The 12894-nt window shown below is 48.7% G+C and overlaps 4 protein-coding genes across 4 annotated transcripts; 1 reads left to right on the top strand and 3 right to left on the bottom strand.

The window, feature by feature from the left end:
• Positions 1-3070: 3070 nt before the first annotated feature.
• N7498_009810 (fungal specific transcription factor domain-containing protein) lies at positions 3071-5082 on the bottom strand (the record flags this gene model as incomplete). The annotated part of the gene is made up of 3 exons (XM_058456866.1): positions 3071-3557; positions 3610-4975; positions 5022-5082. 3 exons carry the CDS (start codon positions 5080-5082, stop codon positions 3071-3073), a joined length of 1914 nt encoding a protein of 637 aa, XP_058303765.1.
• Positions 5083-5952: 870 nt separating this feature from the next.
• N7498_009809 (TauD/TfdA dioxygenase family protein) lies at positions 5953-7214 on the bottom strand (the record flags this gene model as incomplete). Its single annotated transcript, XM_058456865.1, has 5 exons — positions 5953-6128; positions 6178-6309; positions 6369-6417; positions 6473-6990; positions 7046-7214. The coding sequence occupies 5 exons, from the start codon at positions 7212-7214 to the stop codon at positions 5953-5955; spliced, it is 1044 nt and encodes a 347-aa protein (XP_058303764.1).
• A 1012-nt stretch (positions 7215-8226) lies between these two features.
• N7498_009808 (MFS general substrate transporter) lies at positions 8227-9951 on the top strand (the record flags this gene model as incomplete). Its single annotated transcript, XM_058456864.1, has 6 exons — positions 8227-8484; positions 8537-8635; positions 8719-8931; positions 8981-9478; positions 9529-9621; positions 9682-9951. 6 exons carry the CDS (start codon positions 8227-8229, stop codon positions 9949-9951), a joined length of 1431 nt encoding a protein of 476 aa, XP_058303763.1.
• A 392-nt stretch (positions 9952-10343) lies between these two features.
• On the bottom strand, positions 10344-12344 carry N7498_009807 (S9 family peptidase; the record flags this gene model as incomplete). The annotated part of the gene is made up of 1 exon (XM_058456863.1): positions 10344-12344. The coding sequence occupies one exon, from the start codon at positions 12342-12344 to the stop codon at positions 10344-10346; it is 2001 nt and encodes a 666-aa protein (XP_058303762.1).
• Between the last annotated feature and the right edge of the window lie 550 nt (positions 12345-12894).

Here is a 12894-nt window from a genome sequence, read left to right as displayed (position 1 = left end):
GCTATGTGACGGTAAATCAGGCGCCGAAAACGGCTACTGTGGATGCCATTCAAACGTCCCATTTATCAGATTATTAGTTACTAATGCGCGGGACGCTTGGCGTGAAAGTTGGCTGTGTTGTAAGCAGCGTTAAAGTCAGCGCTGCGCAGGCCTCAAGTTAATAACCCCTTTCACTCCGTTCCTTCAACTTAGGGCATTCTGTCTGTCTGGCTAGCTGTATATCTAATAAGTCAACCCTGCATATCGCTACGAGCCAGACCCAGACCGAGAATTACAGTACTGCGACTTCTAGTTTCTAATCAACTCTGGAATTGGAAGGCAATTTCTGTTTAAATTCAACGTTCATGTCGTCTCATTTCAGATTGCCGGCATCAAGTTGTTTCTATTGCAATCAACAAGGCAAAGATCAAACAGATATCAAACCGAGCCCCTTCTTGTAGGATTCCCTTGTCCCGACAGAACAAAATTCTGTCTCTCTCTACATATGCCAATTTTGTTGTTTGTTTGCCATCCACCGAGTCAATCAACCAAGATTTGTCCTTTTTCTCTCCAACTTGCCTGGACGACTTCAGGATGAGAAAATCTCCTTTCAAATTTTTCCACACGCATTGATGCTGACCATCGATCGAAAAATACAGCTCTGCCTCTTCGCCTCCACTAAAACGCATCCGGCTGATGTCCAATGCAGGGTTCATTGGGACTCCCTGTTGTACGATCGCTATCACGCAATCATCTTGGTGTGCTGCATCGTGTTCACCTGTCGATAAAGGTTGGTTCTGGACTATGTAGACGTTTTTGGTGCCGTCTTTCAGCTTTGACCAGATACTTCGTGGTGTTTGAAGATGGAAAATACTTCGTTGCCAGAGTTCCAGGGTGTCAATGATTCGATGATGATCCAAGACCCCCTGGGCCTGCAGTATCAATTTAGATTTGAGACGAAATCGTTGACTGAGCTTTGGAGAGGGAGCGCGACCAAGATATACTGTGTAGTAGTCTGCATCGTCCTGTTCCAGCTGCCTATAAAAAAGCAACTTCATTAGCATTTTGAGCCCAGCATCAAAACATAAGTCCGACAAAGTGAACAGCAAGCAAGGCCACACTGTTTGTAAAAACCGCGAATGTTTCAAAGGTAATTTATGGCGTACTTTGAGAGCTTTTGTGGAAGCAAATTATCCATGTTTCGTTCAGAAAGTCCTTTGAGGTGTAAACACGTCCTTTCACCATAGCAGGAAATTCCCGGGCCAATAAACCCCTGCTGAAAAGTCCAACTGGGTGCAAGGTCTTGGAAGGTGGCGGAGTAATTAGTACATTTTTCTGCCTAACCATGGGCAACAAGGCGTCTGTTAAGCTTGGCATACGGCACCTTGAGAGCCGAGCGATGCCCTCGACTCTGTGTTGGAAATCAAAGTGTAACATTCTAGACCAAAAAAAAACATCGCCAGCCGTCCCACTTTCCTTCTAGAAGGTCCGGTAAAATCGGTCATTGTATCTCACCAGGGGTACCCATATGACGGAATTGATACTGCAGGATCTACATGCCAGTACGTAATAATGATAGAGGACACCAATAGACTCTGTACAATTTAGAGTAATCAATAAACGATAGGAGGTCTGCTGCCGCCAGAGAAGCTTGCAGAACGCGTTGAGATAACAACGTGAGCAATAATCCCTGACAATTGTTTTTAAGCTATAAACAACCACTCAAAGTCACGATCCTGGAGAACATTCTGCAACGTGCGACGCCCTAGACTCCGAGGTATGTATCTTTCTCCATCAATTTTAAATCTTGTAAAACCAAAAACAACGCAATGTCCTTCAAGTCTTATGTTAATATCCCATTAAATACAATGTTACTTTTATGAATATTCTCATACCTCATAGTAGCATTCTGGAAATTGAAATTCTTTCCGTGTTGCTCTCACTGCTCTATTTGTCTGCGTGTGGACTTCGGAACGTAAGAACAAATAATATTGTCCCAAACACGACAATCAGAAGAATGAATAAAGTTGGAAGTAAGACAAATATGAGCAGTAACGCGCTCAACCATAACGCAGCTTGCTCACTGAGCTGACAATTCGGATAGGAATTTTGGATCCAGCTGGACATGGGCAAAGGATAGGAGCAACCAACAAGTGAGAGTAAGAGATGTTCAAGCATACGATGAATAGGTAAATCTGCTTCTTACCTGAGGAAAGGCTTGGCCGTTACATAGCCCCATAACACCACTTATCGAAGACATTGTTTGGTGGCGGTGGATTTCATTATGGCTACCACGGTGCCTACTTGTACGTACGGGAATCAATCATGTCTGCAGTTTTATGATGCCTACTCGCCTTCTTGTCTGCCTAACTTGGTTCCTTTTTATATTTTAACCTCCAGTCTCACTATCGATCCTTTAAATTTTCAAGCGAAAGGCCATTTGGAGATTATTACACGGTACCATCTAAGTTACCGGCATGTCGGCAAATGCAGTGACCAAAATATCGCTCTGGAGCTGCCGTTCTTGGCAAAACTGCTTTTCGTGGTTCACCAGGACTTCGGGACCTTAACGCCGATCGAACCGACAGATATCGAACCCCCCCCCCCCCCCCCATTTCGGCTTTCGGCGTTTAGCAGTATTGACTTGACCACGACTGACGAAGCCTCCGCTTTCTCATTGCGCTGGTAGGGATTTCCATGTGGAGCTGCAGATTTTTCAAAAGTTACGGCCCACCTCTTTCTGGCTTTTCAAGAAAAGCGTTGGCGCTGAGAGTATTATGAACGCTGGACATTGATGCTTTTCGCCAGTGTTACGGCCCGCAAAGACGGAGGACCACCGAGAGCCAAGTAAGTTAGTTCCGCACTAGCACCCGTCACGTCCATTCTCGTTCCCCCATACACCCCTCGGTTTGCGATAGAACCAATTTTGACCCGCTCAGTAAGTAAGGGGTGGCCAAAATCTGAGTGCAGAGAATATGCGTTACATATGTTGTTTACAATGCATCTTCTGCCAACTTTGCCTGATTTGCGTATATATTGGAAAGAAAAGAAGGGGCCGTTCGTAACTTTTTGCAGAGTTTTTTCAAGATCGCTACTCGAACCCATCTAACGTGGGTGTATTAAAAGCATCAGCAACCCAAAAGTCATCGGAGAAGATATCATCAAGCGAATGCAGGACGTCCACATTGTCTCGAGACAGACTATCTTGCAAATTGAACGGAAGATCTCGAAGATGCTGAAAAAGATCGTCGTCGGGAAAGTTGAATGCCTCAGTGTCTAGGCCACAAGCATCAACTGCATTGGGTTGGTGAAGCTGTATTTCGAGGCTCTGTGTGGTTTCTGACGGCTGCGCGAATCCAGTTACCTCCTCTGTATGGATGCCACCTTGGTTTGATTTCTGTGCGTCAGAGGCTTGTTGAACGAAATCCATCGCTCGATTTATGATGGTTTCGAGTCCGTCCCGGTAATTTTTCAATTTTTGGTTACGCTCAGCCATGACAAATAGTGCCGAGGAGCAGGCACGGAGATCATTTGAGATAGTTGGAGTCCAAAGGCCGGGAGATCGAAATACGCAAAAACTGCTTTTTGTGTTAAAGGAGTGCCCCCAAAGAACAAAGATATACCACTTACCACATCGTGAGACCAGCCATGAAGATTGAATTCACGAGTAGAAATGAGTAGCCAGACGAGTCTCTTTGGCGCATCTGCTTGAAAAACTGGCACATCTGCCCCGAGGCAAAGAGGCAAGTACTTATAAGTTTGTCTTGCGGATGCAGGATACTCAGGAAGGGCTGTATAAGTATGCGGACAGAGTTGTGCCAGTGCATATGGACGAAGTCCCCTTCCTGCAAGTCAAGGGGTGGTAAAGTCTCTTTGAATTCCTGTAAAGAAGACATGAGAGGACCAACCTCTGGACGTAGAGCGGAGATATGCTTGTCGACACGGTAGATGCGTGTGTGGATTCGAGAGACTATCCGTTGCAGCCGAATCAAGGCTATGAATCTTCCAAGCCTTGCTTTGTGTGGCTTTCCTCGACTGTGATAATTGAACATCCGGTCAATCAAATCATCACTGTTCATCGAATCATCTATATTTGGTGGAAGTTCCACATCAATTTCCTCCTCGGCGATACTAAAAGGCCTTCCTAAGGATGATGCTGTGTACCTCTCCATGAGATAAACACTCCAAAAGAGCCGGCGTCGTGAGTCCGCTTCATGAGGGTCCATTCTTCGATAATAAGATTCTCTGTGGAATCCAAAGTCCACGCAGGTTCTCATTGCCGATCCAATCATATACCAAATACTCGAATTTGAATTCGATCGAAGATTGTACAGAACAAGCAGCATCGTTGCCTCTATACTGGCAACGGAGATTGACTCTCTGAGTGTCGGGTCGAACTCCAATGCGGCGATCAGATAATCATTAGGAGCTGTCGAGTCATACGTTTCTGTTATTTGGCATATTGTAGCTCCGATCGCGTAGATCATGAATAATTTAAATCGAGCAAACTGCGCTTCTGGGGTGACTTCAGTGATCTGATACCGTTTGGAATGTAACTCAAAAATCTCGGTCCGATCCAGAAATGGGAGTCGCATATGCATGTTATTGAAATATGCATCGAGAATTTGTGTTCCGGTTGCATCATCTGGAGGAACAATTTTGGATTTAACGGCGTTTGGTAATGGCCCATCGGGCTGCTGAATACTCTCATTGATAGGCAACAGCTTCATTCCGATCGCGTTGTGAACCATTCGACTAACATTCTCCGCCATTGAGAGACCAGAAGATGGCCCGAGGTAAGCGGGTTCTCCGATCTCATCATGGCATAGGCTCAAAAAGCGGACTCCGTCGCCCAGACGACGCTTCTTCATGTCTGAGCGGCGCGACAAGGGATTTCCCGACACTCCCGAGGCCTGCTCGGGTTTATGCACCGCATTGGATGCATTTCCTTCTATCGCTGCAGCCAGCCGAGCTTCCAGGTCTTCGATTCGACGCACTAATGCACCTTTAGACATACCATGGTGCCATGAAGGGGCGCTCACGGACCGTGAGCAAGGTTGGCCGGAGGATGCACAGTTGGAGCAAGTGGGGTACCCAACGCATTTCTGTTTGCGGCGGTGACAGCGGGTGCAGGATTTTGGAATGCGCTTCCGTATTCTTAACTCCGGGTCCATCAAGACGGTATAGAAGGGCCGAAAAGGATGTTGAGGTAAAAGAGAATATTCATGGCTCCCGCGCGAATACGGATCGAACACGAGGTAAAGGCCCTCAGTAGCCGGAATGCGGATTTCGGCACTCCAAACCCGCCCCGTTCTTGGCGAGAACCTTATTCGGTGTAGCCTAACTAAATATGGATTAGGGTACCCGGGTTCCGAGTAGGCGTCGTCGATGGCACGAGATCCCTAGCACAACACGAGCAGCTCAAGTCACTAAATATAGCCAGATGGTCAAAGACTACAGGCAAGCTCGAAAGAAAGCAATACAATGGGATCTTGAACCATATACATAGCGATTTTCACAGCAAAGTTGCGGCTGTCCGGGGACCCGTGAGCAATATGGCTGGAATTCGAACGGTCACTAGACAGAAGAAATAATTAATGCCTCCCTTCTGAGATTCTCGACCGTATCCTCCAATTGAGTCTTTTCTCTGAACCGACTCAAGATGGACTTCACTCTATACTACAAATGATCATGCAGCTTTCTCGACTGAAAGGATTTCCTCATTGGAGGCAAAAGATTTTTGATTTCATGACGCAAAAGCGACTCCCGTTTTAGATGACTTCGAGTGGAGACCTTGGTTATATTTTCTAACATTTCAACAAGAGTTCTCTCTTCAACGACAAAAGTTTATATGAATATTTATCATTTGAACCAAATCTAAACATGGAAACTTGAAATAGCAGGTGCACTATCCCAGGGTCATGGTGATTCCCCCTGAGATGTTATGTACAATCTGACCAAGGCCTAAATCTTCTACAGATGGCAGGGGGCCAGGTCGTCCACGATGCCCAAGTCTTCCCGACGGGACTTGCTCGCAGGATCAAAGTATGGCACCTCACCAACACCCACGGCTCGGTTACCACTGCGTGGGCCGAACCCATCATGATCTCCGGTCGCGGTGTGGAAAACACTGCGGTTGTCCCAAATAGCTGGCACTGATCAGTATCGACTTTCAATTTTTGGGGTAAAAAGACATACCGATATCGTTCGGGCTGTTCCACTTGAGGCGGACCTGGAGATCATGTCCGTATGTAATGAGATCGTGGAACCAAGCGAGCATGTTTGCGCTCTCTCGGCGATTCAGGCCGTTAATTTGAGTAGGAAACGAGCCTGTTTAACCCGCTGAGTTAGCATACAGCATCACGCTATTTGGACTCTTTGGTATTTACCAATAGGGAAAATCGATTTCCATCCAGTAATCGGGTTGGTTCGAACAACCTAAAATCTTGATGAGCGACCATTGATGGCGGTGGTACTTTGTGCGGCAACATACCGGATGAATCGCATAAAGGTCTCCACCGATATTCTTGGGCGACCCTCTCTCCTTGTCATACAGCTGGAACTTGCCGGACTGGGCCATTTTCCGGAATCCATCACCATCATGGGTTGCAGTCAGAGTCTCCAGGAACTTCTGATACGGCTTGCTAATTCGGTCATAAACCTCGTATCCAGAGGCCCAAAGAGTATCGCCTCCAGTCTTAGGGAGCTGTGTCAACCGCAACGACGAATAGTCCGCGGGAGCTGGCTCGAAAGAAATATCACTATGCCAGACAGCTGCCATCTTCGTGTAGTTGGACCCCTTGTATAGCTTCTTGCGTCCCTCCGAGTCGATAGTGCTAATAGCCGGATCAGGGTCGCCAAATTCGCGGGCATCGTTTGTCACGGGGTGGATATGAAGGCCGTGTGTGGAGGGACGGCCTGTTAGCTCACCCATGCGGAGGATGAGTTCCTTTTGGAGGTCGTTCGTGAGGTTGTCTTGAGCGCGGAAGAACACGACACCCCTTTCGGCGACTTAATCAATGAAATGTCAGTCAGAATATTACCGAGGCTTTTTATGCTGCCATACTCATGATTGCCAGGTCGCGAATACGCTTCTCGGCGTCCGGGGTGCGCAGAATGTCGTCGACAATATTGCATGTTCCTTTGGTAAATTCATTTCCGATAACTGGAGTCACCATCACCGGGTTGAACTGCTCGAGTGACCCCGAGGAGTGCTGGCGTGCCGTAGGTTGCATCGTGAGGGTTTAGCCGATTCGATTGCTTTGCAGTTTTGCTTTGCGAAATGAAGCCGTGAGAGTATCAGAATGTCGTATGAATTCTGAAGATGCTGTTGCAAGTTGCTAATCCGGGGAATCGTGCAGCTTCTAAATACCCTCAGGAGTCTACTGTACATAAAGATAGACGAGGAGGTGCTGTCGGCTTTCGGTGTTAAGCCTACTCCTCGAAACGCGTGTCACGCGTCGCTCTTTTGGAGTTTGATAAGGATCCACTAATTTCCCCGAAATATCTGGCCTCTTTGAGGCTAATTAATGCGTTGGTGCGCTTTTGCCAAAGCATGTGTATGAGGTTGCAGGTGAAGTCTCCGTAGAAATCAACCACTACATTATTATTTGATCGCGAGATAACATCATTTAAATCTTTTCATGAACTTAAAATCAGCTGCCATCTTTCTCTTTCTGTCCTTTTACTATTGTTGTAGCGATATGCTGTACAGTTGATCTGGCTGAAAGACCTTTCTTCCCATCCGCATGACGTAATTCCAACAATTCCATTAAAGAATACGAAAGAGAAAAAAAATCAAATAAACCAAACACATTTTCATTCAGGCAGGACATGAAAGCTAGAACCTCGGAAATAGATAGTCATTCGGAAAACGTTTAGGCAAGTCGGCGATAGGAGTGAACACTGGTGTTCGTGGGCACCGCTTAACGCCGATGGGCCGAATTGACCACGACGCCTCCGCGGGGGATGCTTTTGACATTTGTCCAATAAGATTGGACATAAAGGAGCCAAGAGTTGTAAAGCCGGGGAAGCTGAGGAATTACCCCACAAATTGCATGTTGAGCTCCCTTCCAGACCCGTCTTCACTGGTGTGATTGTATATTACAACATAAATACATGGTCTTGCACCATCTTGGCCCGTTACAGGGTGGACGAGTTCATATATCTACCAATATCGACCACCATAATTATTCTACCTCCTTCATAAATGCCAAGTGCTCTGTGATCAATTCGTTTTCGCTCAACATGGCAAATGTGGATGATGAAAAGATATCAGAGACCAGAATGGAGACTGTTGAATCCCAGAAGCCGATGCTGGAGAACATCGACGATGATCCGGTATATTCCTACCATGAACAGCGCAAGATTATTCGCCGCATCGATGTGCGTTTGGTTGTGATGCTTGGATTTCTTCACACCGTTGCACTCATCGACCGTGGAAACTTGGGAACTGCCTCGGTGGCTGGGATGCAAAAGGAGCTCCATCTCCATGGCACACAATATGTCAGTTCCGGTGGTGGTTTTAAGGGAATGATAGTGACTGACAATATTTTAGGGCACAATTGCAGTCGTGTTCTTTCCACCTTACATTTGCCTCCAGATATTTGGCCCCATTCTTGCGCGTAAAATCGGACCGACCCGCTATCTTTCCGGGGTTTGTTTTATTTGGGGGGCTGTTATGGTATGGTCTTCTCGGAATTATAACAAGCAATGCCGCCGACTAATTAAGTTCTCCAGCTCTCTGCCGGTTTTGTGCAAAAATGGACACAGATGGTCGGAATCCGCATCATCATTGGAGCGCTCGAGGCAGGCTTCTTCCCGGCTTCGGTATACCTGATCTCCACTTGGTACACAAGGTATGATATCCAGAAGCGTTACGCTATTTTCTACCTGTTGGGGTGCGTGGCTTCGGCCTTTACCGGTATTCTATCTTATGGCATCACGTTTATGGTAAGCAATCAGCTTTTGCATCCCCGAGATCAACACTGACATCACACAGCACGGCCTCGGTGGCCTCAGTGCTTGGCGATGGATTTATATTATCCAAGGGCTTCTCACATGCGTCGTGGCAACCATCGGCTACTTCATCTTAATCGATTTCCCAGACCGTATGAGAACCAGCAAGCGGAAGTTCCTGTCGGGCGACGAGTACGACTTCATTATCCGACGCATCACCAGAGATCGAGCGGACGTTACTGTTGAGCCATTCAACATAAAGAAGTACCTGAGTGCCGGGCTTGACATTAATATCTGGGGATTTGGATTAATATATTTCTCGACTACGACGACGGCATACGCCATATCATATTTTCTGCCCATCATCTACAACGAAGGAATGGGCTTTTCAATGGGCGCATCGCTATGTCTCTTTGCGCCCCCGTATGCTGCCGCTGGTATCCTGATGTATGCAACATCGTGGGTTGGCGACCGATACCACATTCGAGGGCCAATTTTGATTTTCAATTCACTACTCACTATCATCGGCCTTCCTTTAATGGTTAGTTCTAGCCTGATACTGGAAAGAGAAGCAAGCTCATGAATGACCAGGGGTTCACAAAGGGCAATGCATCACGTCTTGTCGGCGCTTTCTTGACTACAATGGGAGCCAACTCGAACGTGCCAGCCGCGATGGCATATCAGGTAAGTGAATCCATTATCGCAAGTGAGCATTGAGCTCAGACATCTTACTTGGGTTTATAGGCAAATAACGTTCGTGGTCAATGGAAACGAGCCATTTCCACTGCCATTTTTGTCGGCCTCGGTGCATCAGGAGGCATGACAGGATCGTTGGTTTACCGGTCTCAGGATGCGCCGACATATCAGCCCGGTATTCTTACAAGTGTTGGGTTATCGGTGCTGATTATCGTGCTAGTAATCCTGTTATCTATCCGATTCTACATCTTGAACCGGAGGGTAGCTCGTGGAGAGCTCGTCATTGCCGATTTGCCTGGCTTCCAATACACGTACTGAGGGAAAGCCGATGTAGGCAATGATAGTGCCAAAGTGTTAGGGATTGGGGAATTCAGCCTTATTATACTTGTCAAAATAGTTTTGCCGATAAAGAACGTGTATCCCGGCCTACTGATTGATTTTTGTACTGAACCGCGAAACTGTTTTTTTCTAAAGTAAACCTCGGGACCTGCATCCGCTATGGCCCACTCAGCGTCCGCTAGGGGCTGCTCACCTATTGGAAATGGACGAATGATAACTACTGTAGGAAAAAGATTGAATTGCCACCGATTACGTTAGTTAGCAATGCGTGACACCCCATGCCACTAGAGGGGTACGGCCGAAATAGAGAGTAGGGCTAAACGAGAGAGTATAACTGTATAAGAAAGCTTATAGTGCTAAATGCTTTATGATTATGCACCACCGATGTATTTCTGGCACCACCGGCTAATCCTGAGCGCCATATCTACCACACACTTCTGCTCCTCAAACATATGTCCCTGGGAGGGGTAAATGACTAGTTCGAAGGGCAAGCCGTAGCTACGTAGCGCGCGACGCAAGCCCCATGCCTGCGACACGTGGCACCGAGCGTCCGCCTCGCCGTGTAAAATCAGCATTGGTGGCACAACAGTAGCGTTCTCAAGACGGGCTCGCCGTGCAGCGTCTTTGAATCCCCACAAGGCGCTCGCAGCACGATTGCGTGTATCGTCGCAGTCCATATTCCAGGCTACACCGTCGCGCGAAAGTTGAGGCTCGAAAGAGGAACCGAGGTCAGAGGTCAAGGCCATGGCATCGATGTCGCAGATGCTGGAGCCAGACACGGCGGCTCGGAATCGCCAATCACCGTCGTGCAAGCCATTACGCACACTGCAAAGGTTTGTCAAAAACCCGCCTTGGCTATAACCACCCACTAGGAGTCTTTCTTTGTCCGCATAACCCTGGTCTATCGCGCACTGCGTGAGCGCTATCACATCAGAATAGTCATACACGCCAAGCCCACCGATGGAGTAGGACGCGAAAGTCTGCCCACGTCCGCTACTTCCACGATAGTTCGGCAGCAAAATTCCGAAGCCGAGCGACAGCAAATACGGGGCAAGCATGTAGTAGTAGGCGTCGAAGGCGTTGGTGAGGCGAGTGTTGGGCCCGCCGTGGATGAGTACTGCGGTTGCCACCGGGCGACGGTGGTCGCCGACTGAGGAAGCGTCCGGGGTCAAATAGAGGGCATCCAGCTCAACCTCGCCGTCTGTTGACGTGCACGTCAAAAAGTTGCACGTCCCGAAACGACGGCCTGCGAACTCTTGTCCGTGATTCGACATTCGCGTCATCGCGCCATCGGACGAGAATGTAGTGAAGACCTCGGCGGGATGGTTGACGTCCGAAGTTGCGACGGCAAGAACATACTTGCCGTCAGTATCTATTGCAGCGTCGAATGCCTCGAGCTCCTCCTTCCTACTGTATAGCACCGTGCCGTCGAGCAGGCACACGCGAGACTCTAGCCGGTGTTGCACATTGACGAAAATTGCGCCACTTCCGCCCTTGATGAGGCCGATGGAGTCATCTTCTACCCCAAAACCCACCCACTTATCCTGCTGAACTTCAGTGGTAGGGTCAATACGATAAACGCCGAAGCCAGCGAACATTTTGCCGGCGGGAACACCTGCGCAAAAGTATAGATTCCCGTCTGCGGCCCATGTCAGGTCAACGACCATTCCAGGAAAGTGGCACAGCTCTTCCACGGAGCTAAGATCGAGGTCAATAGCTGAGATGGTCGTCCCGGTGAGGTGACACTCTTCGGTGTCGGGCGATAGGCAACTTGAGAAACCAATGCGAGTCCCATCCGGGCTCCAACAGACGCTGTTTACGTGCCTGTCGATCTTGGCAGACCGGACTTGCTTGGTACGCAAATCGACGACCCTCAGACGCGAAAATCGCCAATCCTCACCCCAAGCTCGCACCTTGTAGGCGCCGTCTTCTGCCGAGGCAGATTGGACCTCCTCGTCGGCCGAGAGGAACGCAATATGGGTGCCATCAGGTGAGAAGGCGAATGCTTCGATTTGACTTGCGTTCTTCACCGGCGTTATCGGGTACGCCTCCCCGCCCTGCTTCAATGGTAAGAGATATATAGCCCACTTGGCGCCGGCATCAGCACGATCCGACACAAACGCCACCGCCTTTCCGTCCGGGCTCCATGTGGGGACGTGGTCGCGAAAGAGGCCCGGGGTGAGCTGCAGCGAAGAGTCTGCACAGCCGGTGGAGGCCAGCCAGAGGGTGGAGACGGCGTGTTTCCCTTTACGATGACCCCAGGTGAGTTCAGTTGAGTAAAGGACACTTGAGCGGTCCGGGGAAAGCCGGATGGTCTTTGGAATTTCGAGGTCGCATAGGGACTGAATGAGGTGTTCGTGGGCCTTGGCCATTGCGACAATGCAGATATTCGCAAACTTGGAACAGCTATGAGTGGGTGGCTTACGGGTTGGCATTTATATCAAGAAGTAGGCCCCTGTCAAACTCTCAGCGAAAATCGGCCCGGCCGGACAACCGGACTCCGTGCGACACGGCCAGAGTAAGTGGTTTACGTTTTGCGTAGGCTGCTGCGCCTGCGACCAGTTGTATTGTCCCATATGACTGTGCCCACCTGTAGTCGCAGGCACACCACGAATCTCCGCGATTTTACAAGGCTGCCGCGCCTGCGACCAATTGTATTGACCCATATGACTCTGCCTAGTCGCAGGCACACGAATCTCCGCGGTTTACATTTTGCGTAGGATCCTGAGGTATAGTCCAGGCTTTTCTAGCAGATGGCATGACCGAGAGAAAATAGCTGGATGCTCTACTCCCCAAATATCGGCCACCTGCTGACTCATCTGGGTGGAGATTAGTAAGCACAGAGCACCTAAAATTCCGGCCGCCGCGAAAGAAAAAGAATAGAATCTCGCCGATTCCAGTCAGTCACCAGTCCATCTCCCT

The sequence above is a fragment of the Penicillium cinerascens genome (genome assembly GCF_028974065.1).
Source record: "Penicillium cinerascens strain IBT 15544 chromosome Unknown scaffold_4_segment0_segment1, whole genome shotgun sequence".
NCBI classification, from domain to species: domain Eukaryota; kingdom Fungi; phylum Ascomycota; class Eurotiomycetes; order Eurotiales; family Aspergillaceae; genus Penicillium; species Penicillium cinerascens.
This window is presented reverse-complemented; position numbering and strand designations above follow the sequence as displayed.